The 16564-nt window shown below is 33.2% G+C and overlaps 1 protein-coding gene across 6 annotated transcripts in view; it reads right to left on the bottom strand.

The window, feature by feature from the left end:
* The window catches only part of LOC136833472 (LETM1 domain-containing protein 1), a 414955-nt gene that overhangs the window by 14729 nt on the left and 383662 nt on the right, over positions 1 to 16564 (bottom strand). For all 6 annotated transcript variants that reach the window (XM_067095677.1, XM_067095676.1, XM_067095671.1 and 3 more), the window contains exon 7: positions 10807 to 10950. In XM_067095677.1, coding sequence (XP_066951778.1) covers positions 10807 to 10950 — 144 coding nt within the window. The remainder of the gene's footprint in view (positions 1 to 10806; positions 10951 to 16564) is intronic.

The raw sequence follows: 16564 nt of genomic DNA, 5'->3' as shown, positions 1-16564 counted from the left end.
TCCCCACTAAATTCATCCAAATCATATGATGTGTAATATTAAAACTCATGTGAGTTTGCCCATCCATCACTCAAAACCTGTTATAGATACTCATATGGTGATGCTTCTCTGATATGATGAACTCCATTTCCCAACACTGGGTTTTATCTGTTTTAATTTATTAGTTTCAGGTTCTTCATTCCTTATACTTTACTATTTATTTACAAAGATTGTTTGTATATATCTTATATATATATATATAGTTACTAACAGGGATGTTTACATTAGTTCTTGTCATGTGGACCACTTCTTTAGCTGCTTTATCAGCCTCTTCATTTCCTTTAATCCCTACATGGACAGGGATCCAATATATTTCTACATTTTTTCAATTATTATACAATTTATGGAGTGAAAACTTAATTTGTTGTACAATACAGTACAGTAAACCCCCAACCGCCCATATTTGCGGGGGATGCGCACCGCACACCCCCGTGAATACCTAAAATTCGTGAATACTTAAAACCCCTATAAAAACACTTAGAACTGCCTATTTTGATAGTTTAAACACAAGTAAAACCTTCTCAAAATGCTTTTACCTGAGTATTTTAACATTTTTATCACAAAAAGTGCACTTAGTCATGAAAATGATATGAAAATACAGTAATTAGTGAATATTTCTCAGTGAAACATACTGTGAATGGGCGAATTTTCCACAAATGATGGGTAGATACGTTCCACAGAGAAATCCACGAATACGAGTCTGCGAATCGTGAGAACGTGAATACGGGGGGTTTAATGTATTATTTTTTGGATTGTAACTCTGAATGGCTTCTATAGCACTTCTGGAGTCATTATAAATCACAAAATTATTAAATGAGGCTTCTTTAATTATTTTTATTGCTGATGCTGTTGCACATAACTCAGCTGTAAATACTGAGGCATTATCTGGTAGAGAGAACTGAAACAGTTTGTCCTGGGACACTGAAGCATATCCCACTCCGTACTGTTACTTAGATATGTTGGTGTATATTGCCTAATATGGACCTTTTCAGATTATATGTTCTACTGTATGTTGTCTATGGTGTTCTGGGGTATATGAATAACTTTTTGATAAATATTTTACGTGTGTACAAATTCTCATTTTATTCATTGTCCAAGGAGGTAATCTTACTATTAAAGGTAACTGTATATTTATATTCAACTACTCAAACAATCTTCTAGCTCTAATTGGGAAAGAGGTGGATATTATTTATAAACACATCTCTTAATTCAAATAATTTTTTTGGTTGGAGAATCATTTGTCTGAATTCTCAGAGCACTCTTCATTGTTACTACCTCTCTATGGAGAGAGAGAGAGGTAGTTCACCACATTCAACTTGTAAAGATGACATTGGTGATGATCTAAAGGCTTCTGAACATATTCTGAGGCCTTCATTATGAACTGGGTCCAACGTTTTCAGCATTGCATCTGATGACGAGCCATATATTTCACTTCCATAATCAATGATAGACAACACTGTTGCTTTATACACTAAAGTAAGGGTATGTCTATCAATTCCCGAAGTAGTGTTTGATAGTTTTTTAATTAGATTTAATGCTCTTTTACATTTAGATTTCATGTATGTTACGTGCTTTTTTACTGTGCTCTTATTAATGATTCATTCTGATGTTTAATTCTAGATGATGAGTATATGGCAAAATCATTCATATACAAGTTACTTTTAATTCCAATAGGTAGATTTTTACTAATATCATTTATTGCTAAAATAAACAGTGTCCCACTAAGAACGGTTCCTTGTGGAACACCATTTTCAAGTGGAAATGTACTTAACAATACATCATCAATTCTCGCTTGAAAAGTGCAATTTGTCAAAAAGTTGTGGATAAGCCTGGGTGAATGTCCACGGATACTGTTTTTATGTAACGTTTTTAATATTGCATAAATTCCATGTAGTATCATATGCCTTTTCAGTGTCAAAAAAGATGGCTATAGTAATTTGTTTTCATTCATATCCTCTTCGTATATGGTCTTCTAAGCTACATAAAGATTCCAGTGTAGATCTGTTACATTGTGACGCGAACTGAGTGGGAGTCAAAATTTTATTTTCTTGAATGTGCCATGTTAGTTGAGCATTTACCATTTTCTCTAGTAATTTGCATAAGCAATTTGTTAAAGAAATTGGTATGTAATTGTTTACATTACTGGGATCCTTTCCAGGTTTGGGGATAGGAATAATTATAGCTTTTATGCCATTCATCAGAGAATAAATCTAAAAGCCATAAGTGATTAGAAAATTGTAATACGTATGACTTTGCCAAAGGTGCTAAGTGGCAGACCATCTCAAAACAAATATTGTCACCTACAGGGGCAGAGTTATTGCTGTTCAAGAGAGCAAGTTCTAACTCTTCCATATTAAATTTTCTATGATAATATATATATTCTATGGTTTCAAAATTTATTGTTATTAATTCTATACAGTTGTACTATTTTTCTTTGTGCTGAAGGGTTCAACTAAATTATTATCACTACAGTACTTACATTTGCCAAGTTTTCTCCCATTACATTACTTATTTCTTTCACATCAAATATCCTTTTCCCATCTTTTAATATGGCATGCATGTCTAGGTGATTTAACATGGGTACCATTTATTTTCCTGAATTTTTCACATATTTTTTGTATGGGAGTATTATTAGAGAGATCTGACATATTTCCTCTATGAAATGATTCTTCCCTGAATTACTTCTTTTTTTAAATTTTGCATATAATTTGTTGTAGAGAGGTTTTAATGTATCAATTTCTAATAAAAATATAGTAATTTTTTGTAAAGTTCCTTCTAATATTGGTAATGTTTTATTCATTTTGTTTGAAATTTCTATCTAAATTATCTAGTCGTCTCCCTATTGAGTGTTTTATTTTTATTAATTCTGTTAGCCTTTCAAACCACCATGGAATTTTGTGCCTGGTTGGATGAGGTTTTGATTTTAGTATTGCTTTATCAGTTGCATTTTTAATGAACTCAATAGGAAAATTATTAGTTTCATTATGGTCATTTAAATATTCAAATGTTGGGATATTCATAGTGTGCATTTCATATTGTTCTCAATCTGCTTTATAAATGTTATCATGAGTGACAGCTTTTGGAGGATCATTAAAATTAATATTGGAAAATGATCACTGGTGTGTAAGTCATCAACTGTATTCCATTGCAATCTGTCTACTGTATTTGAGGTATACAAGAGCTAAGTCTACTGAGGAAAATGTTCCATGTGTTTTTTAATATGTGCTAACTTCTTCATCATTTATACAGCACATGTCATTTAAGTCCATAAATTCTTCTACTTTACTCCCTGCTCTATCTGAGTGTGCTTCTACTTTACTCCCTGCTCTATCTGAGTGTGAACAATTATAGTCCCATATTGAGTTGTGAGCATTAAAATCACCTACTATTAATAAAGGTTCCTTGGAAATGTTAAGTAATTCTTTAAGTTTGTCAACGTCGCAATTTTTATTAGGCTGGTTGTATAAATTATAAACTAATTAATTATCCTTTTTTATTCAGATTTTAATACCTGATACTTGCAAGTCAGTAATGTTTACAGGTACTTTGTCATAAAATACTTTGTTATGTACATATATGGCTATACCTACATTTTCTTCTTGCTCTCGTGATGTAGATGCTAGGGTGTATTTACCTATTGTTGATATTGTTTTGTTGACATGTTATAAGCATAATATCATTGGTTCATATTCTTTTAGTAATCTTTGTACTTCTCCTAGATGTAATCTGGTCTGCAGACAATTTATGTTCCATTGTATACTATAGCTATTGAAAATATTATGTTATAGAGGTCGAGTTTTACTTTCTTTTTTGTATTATCAATTTAGATTTTTTCTAATAATTTACTCACACAATTTAATTGCATTTCTTTATAATATGTTAAGTGTGCAATGCACAAGCAACCTTTTTCATGGGTGCTCCAATCAGTTGTTTCTTTTTTTATTTCATAAAATTTCTTATAATGTTTGCTAAAACCATCTTTTGTTACACTTCTGTTATTATTGCACAATTCAACGAAACGATCGTTACATCCACGTGTCATCATGTATATTTATTTTTTAATTTGTTCTTCTACCAATTATTGGAGATGGAGTAATCTTTTCTCCTTTGACATAATCATTGTTATCTAAGGTATGGTTCTCTTCAATTTCTTCCATGTTTTGGACATCTGCTTCCATGGGTTTTACTATTATTTTAGGAGATAAAGCTATATTCTTTGCCTGTTTTTGTTTTTGTTCTTTCTTCATATCCTTTGACTTTGGTTTAACCAAAGTTTCTATTAATAGCTGGTTTCTTCATTTTGGGTGGTGTTCTCTCCAACGGTCTCTTTTTTTCTTTAATTTCTGGTCCATCACAACTTTCCTCTGCTACTTCTATATTAGCATCACCTTGTGCTATTTGTATTAATACTTCAAATGAATTTTATAAAATTTAATCCATATCATTTGTACCTGTTTATTTATTACCAATTTAATTTTTATTTGTAAGACATTTTCTTCCTGGGTTTTTTCTTCTGTGCTCCGTTATTTCTATCTGTAAGCATTTCTGTTTCAATACTGGTTTTTATTACTGAAAAATATGTATGTTTCTTAGACGGATCTTGAATTCCTCTCACTTTCAGTTCCAATTTAGCTTCCTTTATAGACAAGCCAAGTCCCTTCTTGAAAGATTTTTAATTCTGTACATGTATTGTACATATAAAACATGCATTCTTTGGACCGAGTGATGATCTTGCTCACAGTTTACACACTTTAGCATACTACATTTCCATTGTATGGCATGTTTGTCAGAACCACAACAAGCACATATACGTTCATTTCAACAGTTTTTCTTCATGTGCCCATATTTACTACAATTTTGACATTGTAGCGATAAGGATTTTCGAGGACGTCTTCTAAAAGGTCTCAGTTCTGTATTTTGGTATATCTAGCCAAAATTTTTATTTTTTGAGAAATAGTAGGTCTTGACCTTCAAATTTTATTTGTGCAATTCTTAATATTTTATTATTCTGCTGACTTTGTACTACAGCATAGATATCTCACAATCTTTGACTTTCAAACAGCGTATCTCATTTTAAGAGAGTCCAGTAGTATATTCTTCTCAACCAGTTCATTATTATTTTCAGGAAGTACAATAGTACTCTGAATGCTGTTCATGGTGTCACGTTTTTTTATAATTACATTTACATTATCAATACTTTTTATTGACAAATAGTCTTCAGATAGGTTTTTGCTGTGGCTTCTATAAGCCATGTCCTTTCTTTTGTTTGTCTGAATGACATTTCTGTTGTTGAATGTCTTTTTAATAAGTAGTTTTCCAACTTTGAGGCTGAAAAGTTGTTATTCTATTTCCATGGTCAGAAATCTTGACCAACTTCCTCCCCAAAAGAGGGAGTCGAAGTGAGTCAAGGTTGGGTCATATCGATATTTAGTCTTTTTGGGTGTTTTATACAGTATTAAAGTTTTAATACCACCCTGATTTTGATTATTTGGATTATTCAGAGAATTGTCCATTTCCATGCCAGATTTGCTCTGTACTGGAGCAGCGGTCATCAACTGCGCCGGGACAGTACCGTCAAAGGGCCAAGTGGTACTTGAATCCTTACAACTACTATTCATAAACATTAAAGTATAAAAATGCCAGCATCCCTACCCTACCCCACAGGGGAGGGCACAAAATTATTAGAGTGGCCCAAGTGTAAGCCAAACCCACTTGCTATGATTGAGAGTATTACAAGAATACAATTCTCCCCACCTTAATCACATTATGGGCAAACCAGATAGAATGCCAAGAGTCGTATCCCTAGAACCAGGCCCCCCTGGAATCTGTGGTCTAGCCCTAAAGAAAAATTCCGCCTTTGAGCTATCAATCTGATAACTTTCAGGTCATAACATTATTGGGCAGTTGATGGTCCCACCACAGTTAACACTATTTAGCTTCGGATATAAACCCAATACAAGCTACAATATCTTTTCCTATTTATCAGGCCCTATAAATTTTAGCGAAAGTGGAAAATTCAGCAAAAATTAATCCAAAAAAATAGTGGTATATGGGACTCTTGGACCCAAACCCAGGAACTGATTCCTGTGGTTCAAGAGCCCCTTCACCACGTCAAGGTGGTCCTACATCGAGGGGGGACAGACGGGAAGGAATCCCCTCCACCCAGTTGGTATGCATTCACTTTACCTTTTGGCACAGGAAGCAGAATGAGGGGTGGCTAGAGGTGGGCCATTTACGTAAAGACCTCAGGTTTGTATGTTAGGGAAAATACAAATTACTTTAAAAATTTGTCATTTGTTTCTACACGTATACAAACCCTCAGTCTTACATAGGGTAGACTTACTCCTTGGTGGGAAGATTCTTAGCAAATCTCTGAACTGACTGGTAGTTTGCTCACCTGGGGCCTCCTTCCTGGTCATGTAAGATCAAAGGAAGGAGACCCATGCCGCTGATCCATTGAACGTGTGTGATGTTCAACTGCCAGACTTCTGGGCCTTCAAATAAGTGGGAAGTAACGTTATTGATTCGAAGATAGGCTTGGACAATAAAACTGAAGATAACCAAAAGGTCTATTCATTGTCAGTCCCTCTCTCCCCTTGCTAGAGAGAGGGTAGGAGTTCCATCTATCAATCCAACTAGATTATAGACAGGATACTCAGAACACCTGCATGCACGCCTGTCCAACACATGACAGTTTGCTCACTGTCCCTTAGAAAGGTATAAAAGAGAGGGTAAGGGGCCAGTTGCACACACACCCCTCTTTTGCAGCCGTACACCGTAGGTGCAATGCTACCTATCCTCAAGAGCTGGATGATCTACATGACTGCTGAGCAGCCACCACAGAACCCTAGGAAAAAAAAAAAAAAAAAAAGAGTCCGAGGACCTAAGGACAACCGCATTCCAGTCCTAAAGTACCTGTCTGACAGGTTCTTCCTGAATGCTAAGGGCAGACTAATGCCTCTGACCTTATGAAATCTCCCCTGGAATGTATTGTTGTCCACTATGTCAGCTGTAGAGTATGTCCATCTGATCATACATAAAGTCAAAAGAAATGGAGCTCCTAGACACCACTTCTTAGCCAAGTCAGAATCAAAAACAAGCTGTTAGCATTTAGTTTGGAGGTGGTCCTAAGTGGTAACGCAAAAGGCCTTCGGGCACTTGGTAGCCTTTAGGGTCCTTAGAAATGGAATGCTCATACACTGTTGGTCTCCCAACAAATCAGGCAGAGGGACAGGAAGTCACAAGCCCAAGATTTGAATCATGGATGCAAAAGATGTCTCCTAGATGCCAACAGCATCTGGAGTTCCTAAGAGGTCACTTATCCAAGTACTGACTTGCCCTAACATTTCTAACCATGGATGCAAAAGATGTCTCCTGGATGTCAACAGCATCCGGTGTCCCCAAAAGGTCAAGGAGCATCATTAGAATTGCCCCTCTTGTTGGATCTGGTATAAATGAATGCACTATAAATCACACATACACAAAAACAACTGGCACAAACATAAAAAGATTAACCAATTGAAATGAAGGTCTAACAAATGTGCACTGCAACTAACAAGGCAATCTTGGGAAACATGTTTCTATACAAAACCATTAACCATACAGGGAATGCCGTCCTCCCATCCCATCACGCTCACTTAAAACTTTAACGAAGTCATTTACAAAAAACGCTCCAGAAATAGTGGAAATGGCGGGAAAAAGTTTTTAAAAATGACAGCACACTTAGTTTTTAAGATTAAGAGATGGAATTTTTTTGTCATTGCCAGTTTAGTAGAACCTGAAATGAAAAAATATCATTATCATTTAAATAAATGACAGCATGCATAATTAACCCTTAAATGGCGCCGACTGTTGTATTGTAAATTGCGATGATTTTGGTATATAACAAATTTTAAAATGATCAAACACAGAAAATTGTCTGTTGGGTGCCGAGAGACTTCTGGTTGAAAAATGAAGCTAATTGATTGAATATTACTAGACTGTAAGTGTTTTAGCTTACAATTGCAGTTTTCGACCATTTTCGGTCGAGTTAAAAATTTATCAATTCAGATCAAAATATTTCAAAACTGATAAAGACAACCATGAGTTATTTTTGTTCTATTGTAGTGAAATTGCGCAAATGGTCAAAATTACGCAAAGAATTTCTGAGATGCTAAAACTCTTACATTCTAGTAATATTCAATCATTTTTTAACCTTCATTTTTTGAATTTTGGTCAAATTGAAATTTTGAAGTCTCTAGCACAACCATATTTTCTGTTGATTTATGAAATGAATTTTGAATAAAAAGTTTTGTAACGACTTACAAAACGATGCAAACATTACGACAACATGACGAAAATTTCTTGTTGCCAAAAATTTTTTTCTCAGAAATAAATCAAATATTGTGCTAGAGACTTCCGGTTTTGTCATTTGAATATTACTAGAATGTAAGTTTTGCATAATTGTTTTATATTATTTCGGTCGTTACATAAAGTTTTATATATGAAAATATTTCAAAACTGATAAAAGCTACAACCATTTCATGTGAAATTGCGCAACATAAAACAAACCTAATATAAAACAGTGGTTGTAAAGCTTTTATCAGTTTGGAAATTTTTTCAAAAATCCACATAAATAAACCATTGTGCTAACTTCCAGTTGGTTGCAAAATGAAAATGATTCAACCTTTTTAGCTCAACTTTTTTACCATTCGAGTCGTTGACTGACTGATTGGTAAAAACGCAATTGAAAATATTTCAAAACTGATAAAACTCTTACATTCTTGTAATATTCAATCATTTACCTTCATTTTGCAACAAATTGGAAGTCTCTAGCACAATTTTTCATTTCGATTTATTGTGTGAGACTTCAATTTTTGACCAAATGAAAAAACACTTTTTTTAGCTTACAATTGCGTTTTCGACCATTTCGGTCGAGTCAAAGGCGACCGAAAATTTTTGTAGTCGACGTTTCATCAACGTTGGGTTAACGTAATGTTTGAAATGGCACAAGGAGGCAGGATGAAGTTTTATATTAGTGAGATTGAACACTTTTACATAAAGTTTTATATATGGAAAAATGTGCGCAATGGGCGCACTGCATTCATGTAAATAACAACAGAAAATAACTCATGGTTAATCATTTACTTTTTTGCAACAAATCAGGTTTGAAATATTTTCATATAAATCACGATAAAAATGTGCGCAATTTCAACCTAAAATACAGCAACATACAACCCATGGTTGTAGCTTTTATTAGTTTGGAAATATTTTCAAAAAACTTAACTGCGAAATGGTAAAAAAATGCAATTATAAGCTAAAACTCTTACATTCTAGTAATATTCAATCATGTACCTTCATTTTGCAACAAATTGGAAGTGGAAGTCTCTAGCACAACATTTCGATTTTGCATCGCTTTCTGAAAAAAAAAAAAAAAAAGAAAATAACTTTTGTAGCTTTATCGTTTTGAAATATTTTCGCTATAAATCACAATAACTGCCAATTCAACTTTAACTCGACCAAAAATGGTAAAAACGCAACATCTCAGAAATTCTTCATGTACCTTCATTTTGCAACGTTGTCGATTTATGGTGAATTTCTGAAAAAACTTTTTGCATCGTTTACATTAGTCGTTACATAAACTTTTATATATGAAAATGTGCACAATTTCATGTAGAATACAACAGAAAATAGCTCATGGTTGTAGCTTTTATCAGTTTTGAAATATTTTCACATAAATCACAATAACTGCCAAAATTTCAACCTTCGGTCAACTTTTAACTCGACGGAAATGGTCGAAAAACGCAATTGTAAGCTAAAACTCTTACATTCTGGTAATATTCAATCATTTACCTTCATTTTGCAATAAATTGGAAGTCTCTAGCACAATATTTCGATTTATGGTGAATTTTTTGAAAAAACATTTTCCTTACGTCCGCAGTAACTCGGCCGAACATCTCAGAAATTCTTTTAGTCACGTTGTCGTAATGTTTGCACCGTTTTATATTAGTCGTTACATAAAGTATTATATATGAAAATGTGCGCAGTTTCACTTACAGTACAACAAAAATAACTCATGGTTGTAGCTTTTATCAGTTTTGAAATATTTTCATATAAATCACGATAAACAGAAAAAGTTCTACTTTCGTTCAACTTTAACTCGACTGAAATGGTCGAAAACTGCAATTGTAAGCTAAAACACTTACAGTCTAGTAATATTCAATCAATTAGCTTCATTTTTCAACAAAAGAGAAGTCTCTAGCACAATATTTCGATTTATGGTGAATTTTTGAAAAAACATTTTTACGTCCGTGCGTTACAATTCATGCATCATTTTGTGATAATATTTTCTCTGTGTTGTTTTGATCGTTTTACAATTTTTATATATACCAAAATCATCGCAATTTAGTGTACAATACAAAGAAAAAAAACCCGTTAGCTTTAACCGTTTTGCTCACAGTGCGATTTGTATAAAATTATATATGAAAATTTTTTTGCGCTCTCATACATTTCAATATTTATATATGATAATGATATTTTTTCATTTCTGATGGTTGCATACTAAACTTCAGGCAATGACAAAAAGGAGCCAAAAATGAACTCTTAATCTTAAAAACTAAGCGTGCTGTGATTTTTTGAAAAACATTTTTTCCGCTTGTTAACTCCTGAATGCCGCCAGCATACGGGAGACGTTTTTGTAAATAGAGGCTCGGCGTTTAAGGGTTAATAAGCTGTGCACAAAAAATGATAACTTAAGCTTAAAACATTAAAGAGAATTATTTTACTTACAGACTTTAATTGATCATAGTTCAGTGAATCAATTTCTTCCCTGGATATTGCAGTATCTAGATAATGAAGCATCTTAGCATGGTCCTGTAAGCCTTGTCTTCTTCTAAACCACACTGACTTTCCATGCAATCTCAACAATCCATTCTAGAACAGAAAATCAAAGGATGTATCTTTCAATATTTTTATGCATTATTTGTACCCCAGATTTGTGAACTCAAAATTTCTTAGACCACTGAAATAATAAATAAACAGGATTCTCAGTTAAGTCAAATATTTCCAAATATTTACAAAAATATGAATACTCTTTTTAATCATATCTAATTATCACTTATCAAATAAGGTACAAATACAGTGCATTTCAACAATAAACATAAGAAAATGTTGGATTCATCTAAAACAAAGTAAATGTTAGGCACACTGAACACCAAAATATATACATTACTGTACAATATTTAAAAACAAATTGTTTCATAACTAACAAACTACTTACAATTAGAACTTTACATGGTCAAAAAATCATTCCAGATGCTTCGATCAAATTAAAAGCAAAAAGAAAATAGCAGCCCACCAATATTACTAGGCAAGTACAGCTGAATCTCAGAATCTAGGGCAAGTGACTGACCTCAGATACTATTGCTAATTTAGATGAGTCATTTTTATTCACTAACATTTCTGCCCTTTTTTATTCATTTGTACTTAAAAATTAATTTTTCTTAAAAAAATATGACATTTTTATAATAAAATAAAGTTTTATATGTACTTACCAAGTAATTACATAGCTATTAGTTCACTTGCACGGCAGCTTGAATTCAAAATTTCGCAGGCAACACTTCAAACATCTGTGTAGGTGACCAGTTCCCCCCACCTAGCAGGAATGTTAGTAAATATTCTACTCCAAAACATTAAGATAAGTAATGAATTTGAAATAGAAAAAACTGCTAGCATTGATAAACAATGCTTGTCATTACTTATCAGTTATGAGAGCTACTGTAGGTAGATACTGCCTCTGGTTGGTGCTCATCTTAACTCATAGTGGCATGATGGTATAGCCATGGGTTGCCTCCTACTTAGTGGGAACTCTGCAACGAAGGAAGTACTCCGATGGCTAGCAAAGCATGATAGGTGCCCACCCTTGCACTGGGTGAAGCACCAAAATAAAAACAACCAGACAACATTGTCACCTATACTGAGATAAAACCACAACCCATCCAGAGTGGTGGGTACTTCAGGTACATTGTACCCCCTGGCTCCGCAAAAAACTCTACACCTTATTACAAGGTGAAGAGACAGTAGGAAAAAAATCCTATGCATCCTTCCGCGATACCATGCCAGTCACTAGAAAAGGTCTCAAAGGCACTGGAAGATTTTCACACTGTTTTAACATCCATTAGAATCAGTGAGAAGTGAAGTAGTAGTATTTAAGTAGTTTAACCAGACCACTGAGCTTACTTTCAGCTCTTATTGGACTGGTCCTAAGGATTAGGATAAAATACCACATAGGCACATGTTCTCAAACTGTAACACATGCACACAATAAATACATTTACTCATGCTTCCACACTAAAAAGGTATATTAAAATTCATAATACGTTAATTAATATTTTTTTTAAATTTAAACTTAAATTTGACAAATGCTATTTTTTCCTTTTATTATTTACTTATTTTTATATTTTTTCTATCAAATCACAGTTCCTCATGAACAACAAAATCGGAATGACTGAAAATGTTAAAGATTCTGACAAAATTTCCTTCATTGACTTATTCCCAAAAGTTGACAGTTGCTGTTGGTCATATTTTGGACACTCACACAATACATGTTTGACCATTAACATCACCTTGCACTCTGAGCACTCTGAAGCCAGGCCACGTGGGCTGCTCATTAATTGTCCATGTGTCAGGCGAGTATGGACTATTCTGAGACGTGTTAGAATTACTTGTGGATGTCTCTCTCCCTGATACGATGAGCTCCATTTTTCAACTTTAGGTTTTACTTGTTTTAATTTATTATTTTCAGGTTCTTTATTCCATATGTGTTGCCATTTGTTTATAACACCCACCTTTATGTGTGTTACATAATCAGTAACAGGGATATTCACATTTGATCTTGTCATGTGGGTTGCTTCTATGGCTGTTTTATCTGCCTATCCATTTCCTTTGATCCCCACATGGTCAGGGATCCAACATGTTTCTACATTTTTTCCATTATCATATAATTTATGAAGAAATAATTTAATTTGTGGTACAATATTATTTTTTGATTTGTAACTCTGAATAGCTTCTATAGCGCTTCTTGAATCACTAAAAATCACAAAATTATTGAATGGTGCTTCTTTAATTATTTTTATAGCTGATGCAATTGCACACAATTCTGCTGTGAATATTGAAGCACTATTAGATAGTGAGAATTGATAAGTTTTGTCTTGGGACACTGCAGCATATCCCAATCCCAGCTCTGATTTAGATTCATCTGTATACAGTATATTGCATAATGTGGACCTTTTCTGTTTATATGCTCTATTGTATGTTGTCTATGGTGTTCTGGTGTATATGGGTAACTTTTTGATAAATATTTCAGGTATGAACAAATTCTCATTCTATTCATTGTCCAGGTGATTTTACTATTAAAGGCACTTGTATATTTATATTCAGCAACTCCAACAATCTTCTAGCCCTAACTGGGAAAGATGGAGGGTGGTTATTTATAAATACATCTCTTAATTCAAATAATTTTTTTGTTGGAGAATCACTTGTCTGAATTCTTAGAGCACTTTTCATTGTTACTATTATCAATTCACACCACCCATGCATCTGATATTGAACCCTGTCTCCTACGACGCTTCTGACTGACCATTGATCAGCCAGTCACATGGCTGGAAACTGGTCAGTCTGTTCCAGCCATCACTGAGTGAACATCTACGCTGCAACTTCCCCTCATGAAATATGTATTTCAGTTATAACTTTCAATACACCTCAGTTTTACCCAAAGAAAAGTAGTGTTTCTCAATTTCATCACTAAACATCATCAAGCCAATGATTTAAGGATTATAATGATATATGAATTATGTACTTCAGTAAACTTAATGCTAAAATATGTACAGTGAAATAAGCATGAAATTTTTAATATAAATTATATTCTTTCATTCCTTACATGACATCGCAGTGCATTTATCATTTATTGTCTTGTGTTTCATACAGTATCGTAGCTTAAATGTCATGGATGACAATGCTACCTAAAAATTATAGGTAGGGCTCTCAATCAATATGAAAATAGCAACAAGCAAAAGAATAAGAATATTAAAATAAGCGGGGATGCGTGCAGATAATTGTCTCATGTTTTTTTCAATTTGGTGTTTTATTTTTATTAATTCTGTTAGTTTTTCAGACCACCATAGAACTTCTTGTTTTGTTGGATGAGATTTTGATTTTGGTATTGCTTTACCAGCAGCATTTTTTAATGAAATCAACAAGAGATTTATTAGTTTCATTAGGGTCTTTTAAATATTCAAATGGTGGGATACTCCTAGTGTGGAATTCATACTGCTCCCAATCTTCTTTATATAAATGTTATGTTGAGGGACGTGCTTGGTGGGATTATTTTGTAATAATGAAATTAATATTGGGAAATGATCACTTGTATGCAATTCGTCAGCTGTATTCCAACCCAATCTGTCAACTATTTTTGTTGTACATAAAGTTAAGTCGATTGAGGAAAATGTTCAATGTGTTTTAGAAAAATATGTGCTGATTTCGTTATCATTTATACAGCACATGTCATATGAATCTATGAATTCTTCTATTTTACTTCCTCCTCTATATGAATCTGTACAATTACAGTCCCACATTGGGTTGTGGGCAATAAAGTCACCTACTATTAATGTAGGCTCCTTGACATTATCAAGTAATTCTTTAAGTTTTTCAAAGTCATAATTTTTAATTAGGTTGGTTGTATAAATTATAAATTAAACAATTATCGTTTTTTATTCATATTCTAATACTCGATATTTGTAGATCAGTAAAGTTTACAGGTACTTTGTCATAACATACTTTATGTACATATATATAGCAGTACCTAAATTTCCTTCCTCCTCTCTAGATGTAGATGCTAAGGTATATTTACCTATTGCTGATATTGTTTTGTTGGCATGTTGTAAACATAATATCATTGGTTCATACTCTTTTAGTAGGTAATTGTTGTATTTCTCCTAGGTGTAATCTGGTCTGCAGACCATTTATGTTCCATTGTATAATACAGCTATTGAAAATATTTTATTATAGAGATCAAGTTTTACTCTTTTTTTTATATTATCAACTTGGATTTTTTCTAATATTTTACTCAAAGTAAGTATACATTAGTTTGCCATTTGTTTTTCTTTATAATGTACTAAGTGCTCAATGCACATGCATCCTTTTTCACGGGTACTCAAATCTGAGGTTTCTTTTTTTTCTATATTTCATAAAATTTCTTATAATGTTTGTCAAACCATCTTTTTTCTATGTTTTTGTTATTATTGCACAATTCTACAAAACAATCATTACATCCACTTGTGTTTTCATATACATTCCTTGTTTCATTTGCTCTTGTACCAATTATTGGTGATGGAGTAATCTCTTGTCCCTTAACATAATCATTATCATCTTCAACTTCAGTGTTTTGGATATCTGTATCCATAGGTTTTACTGTTATTTTAGGAGATAAAGGTACATTCTTAGTTTTGTTTTGGTTCTTTCTTCATATCCTTTGTCTTTGGTTTAACAGATGTGCTCTAATTATAGTTGGTTTTTTTTGTTTTGGGTGGTGTTCTCTCCAAAGGCCTTTTTTTTATCTTTAATTTCCACTCCATCACTACTTTCCTCTCTTTCTTCTGTAGTAGTCTTCATCATCTTGTGCTATTTGCATTAACATTTAAATGAGTTTGATAAAATGTTACCCATATCCCTTGTGCCTGTTTATTGATTCTTTACCATTTTAGTTTTTTCCTGTAAAGCATTATTTTCTTCTTGAGATTTATTTTCCTGCATTTTATTACTTCTATCTGTATGTATTTTTGTTTCATTATTAGTTCTTGTTACTGAGGCATATGTCAGTTTCTTAGCAGGACCCTGAATTCCTCTCAATTTCAGTTCTAATTTAGCCTCTCTAATAAACATCCCTGTTCTTTCTTGTAGCATTTTCAGCTCTGTATTGTATATGTAATACATGCATTCTTTGGATCCTGCATGATGATTCTGCCCACATTTTTGTTCGCTGCAGTTCCATGTCTGGCATGTTCTTCAGATCCACAATAAGCACATACAGGTTCGTTTCGACAATATTTTTTTGTATACCCATATTTACTACAATTTTGACACTGTAGTGGTTTTGGGACATAGGGCCTTATTTCTCTGTTTTGACCTAAAACTTTTATTTTTCGGGGTAGATCTTGACCCTCAATTTTTATTTTTGTGATTTTTAACATTTTCTTATTTTTTTGTTTACTCGGTATATTATTTACCTCACAATCTTGGACTCTGGGATATCTTTTTTTAAGAGTCCAAGAGAATATTCTTTTCAACTGGTTCATCGCTGCTCTCAGGAAGCACAATGGTACCCTGAATGCTGTTCATAGTGTCATGCTTTTTAATTTTTACATTTATATTATCTACTGCTGTTATAGACATATAGTCCTCAGATTGACTCTTTGTTGTGGCTTCTATAAGCTACATCTTTTGTCTGTCTAAATGACATTTCTGTCATTGACATCCTGTTTAATAGGTAGTT

Source organism: Macrobrachium rosenbergii, chromosome 51, assembly GCF_040412425.1.
Source record: "Macrobrachium rosenbergii isolate ZJJX-2024 chromosome 51, ASM4041242v1, whole genome shotgun sequence".
In the NCBI taxonomy this organism is placed as follows: Eukaryota; Metazoa; Arthropoda; class Malacostraca; order Decapoda; family Palaemonidae; genus Macrobrachium; species Macrobrachium rosenbergii.
Note: the sequence above shows the minus strand (reverse complement) of the source record. Positions and strands in the feature narration are given on the sequence as shown.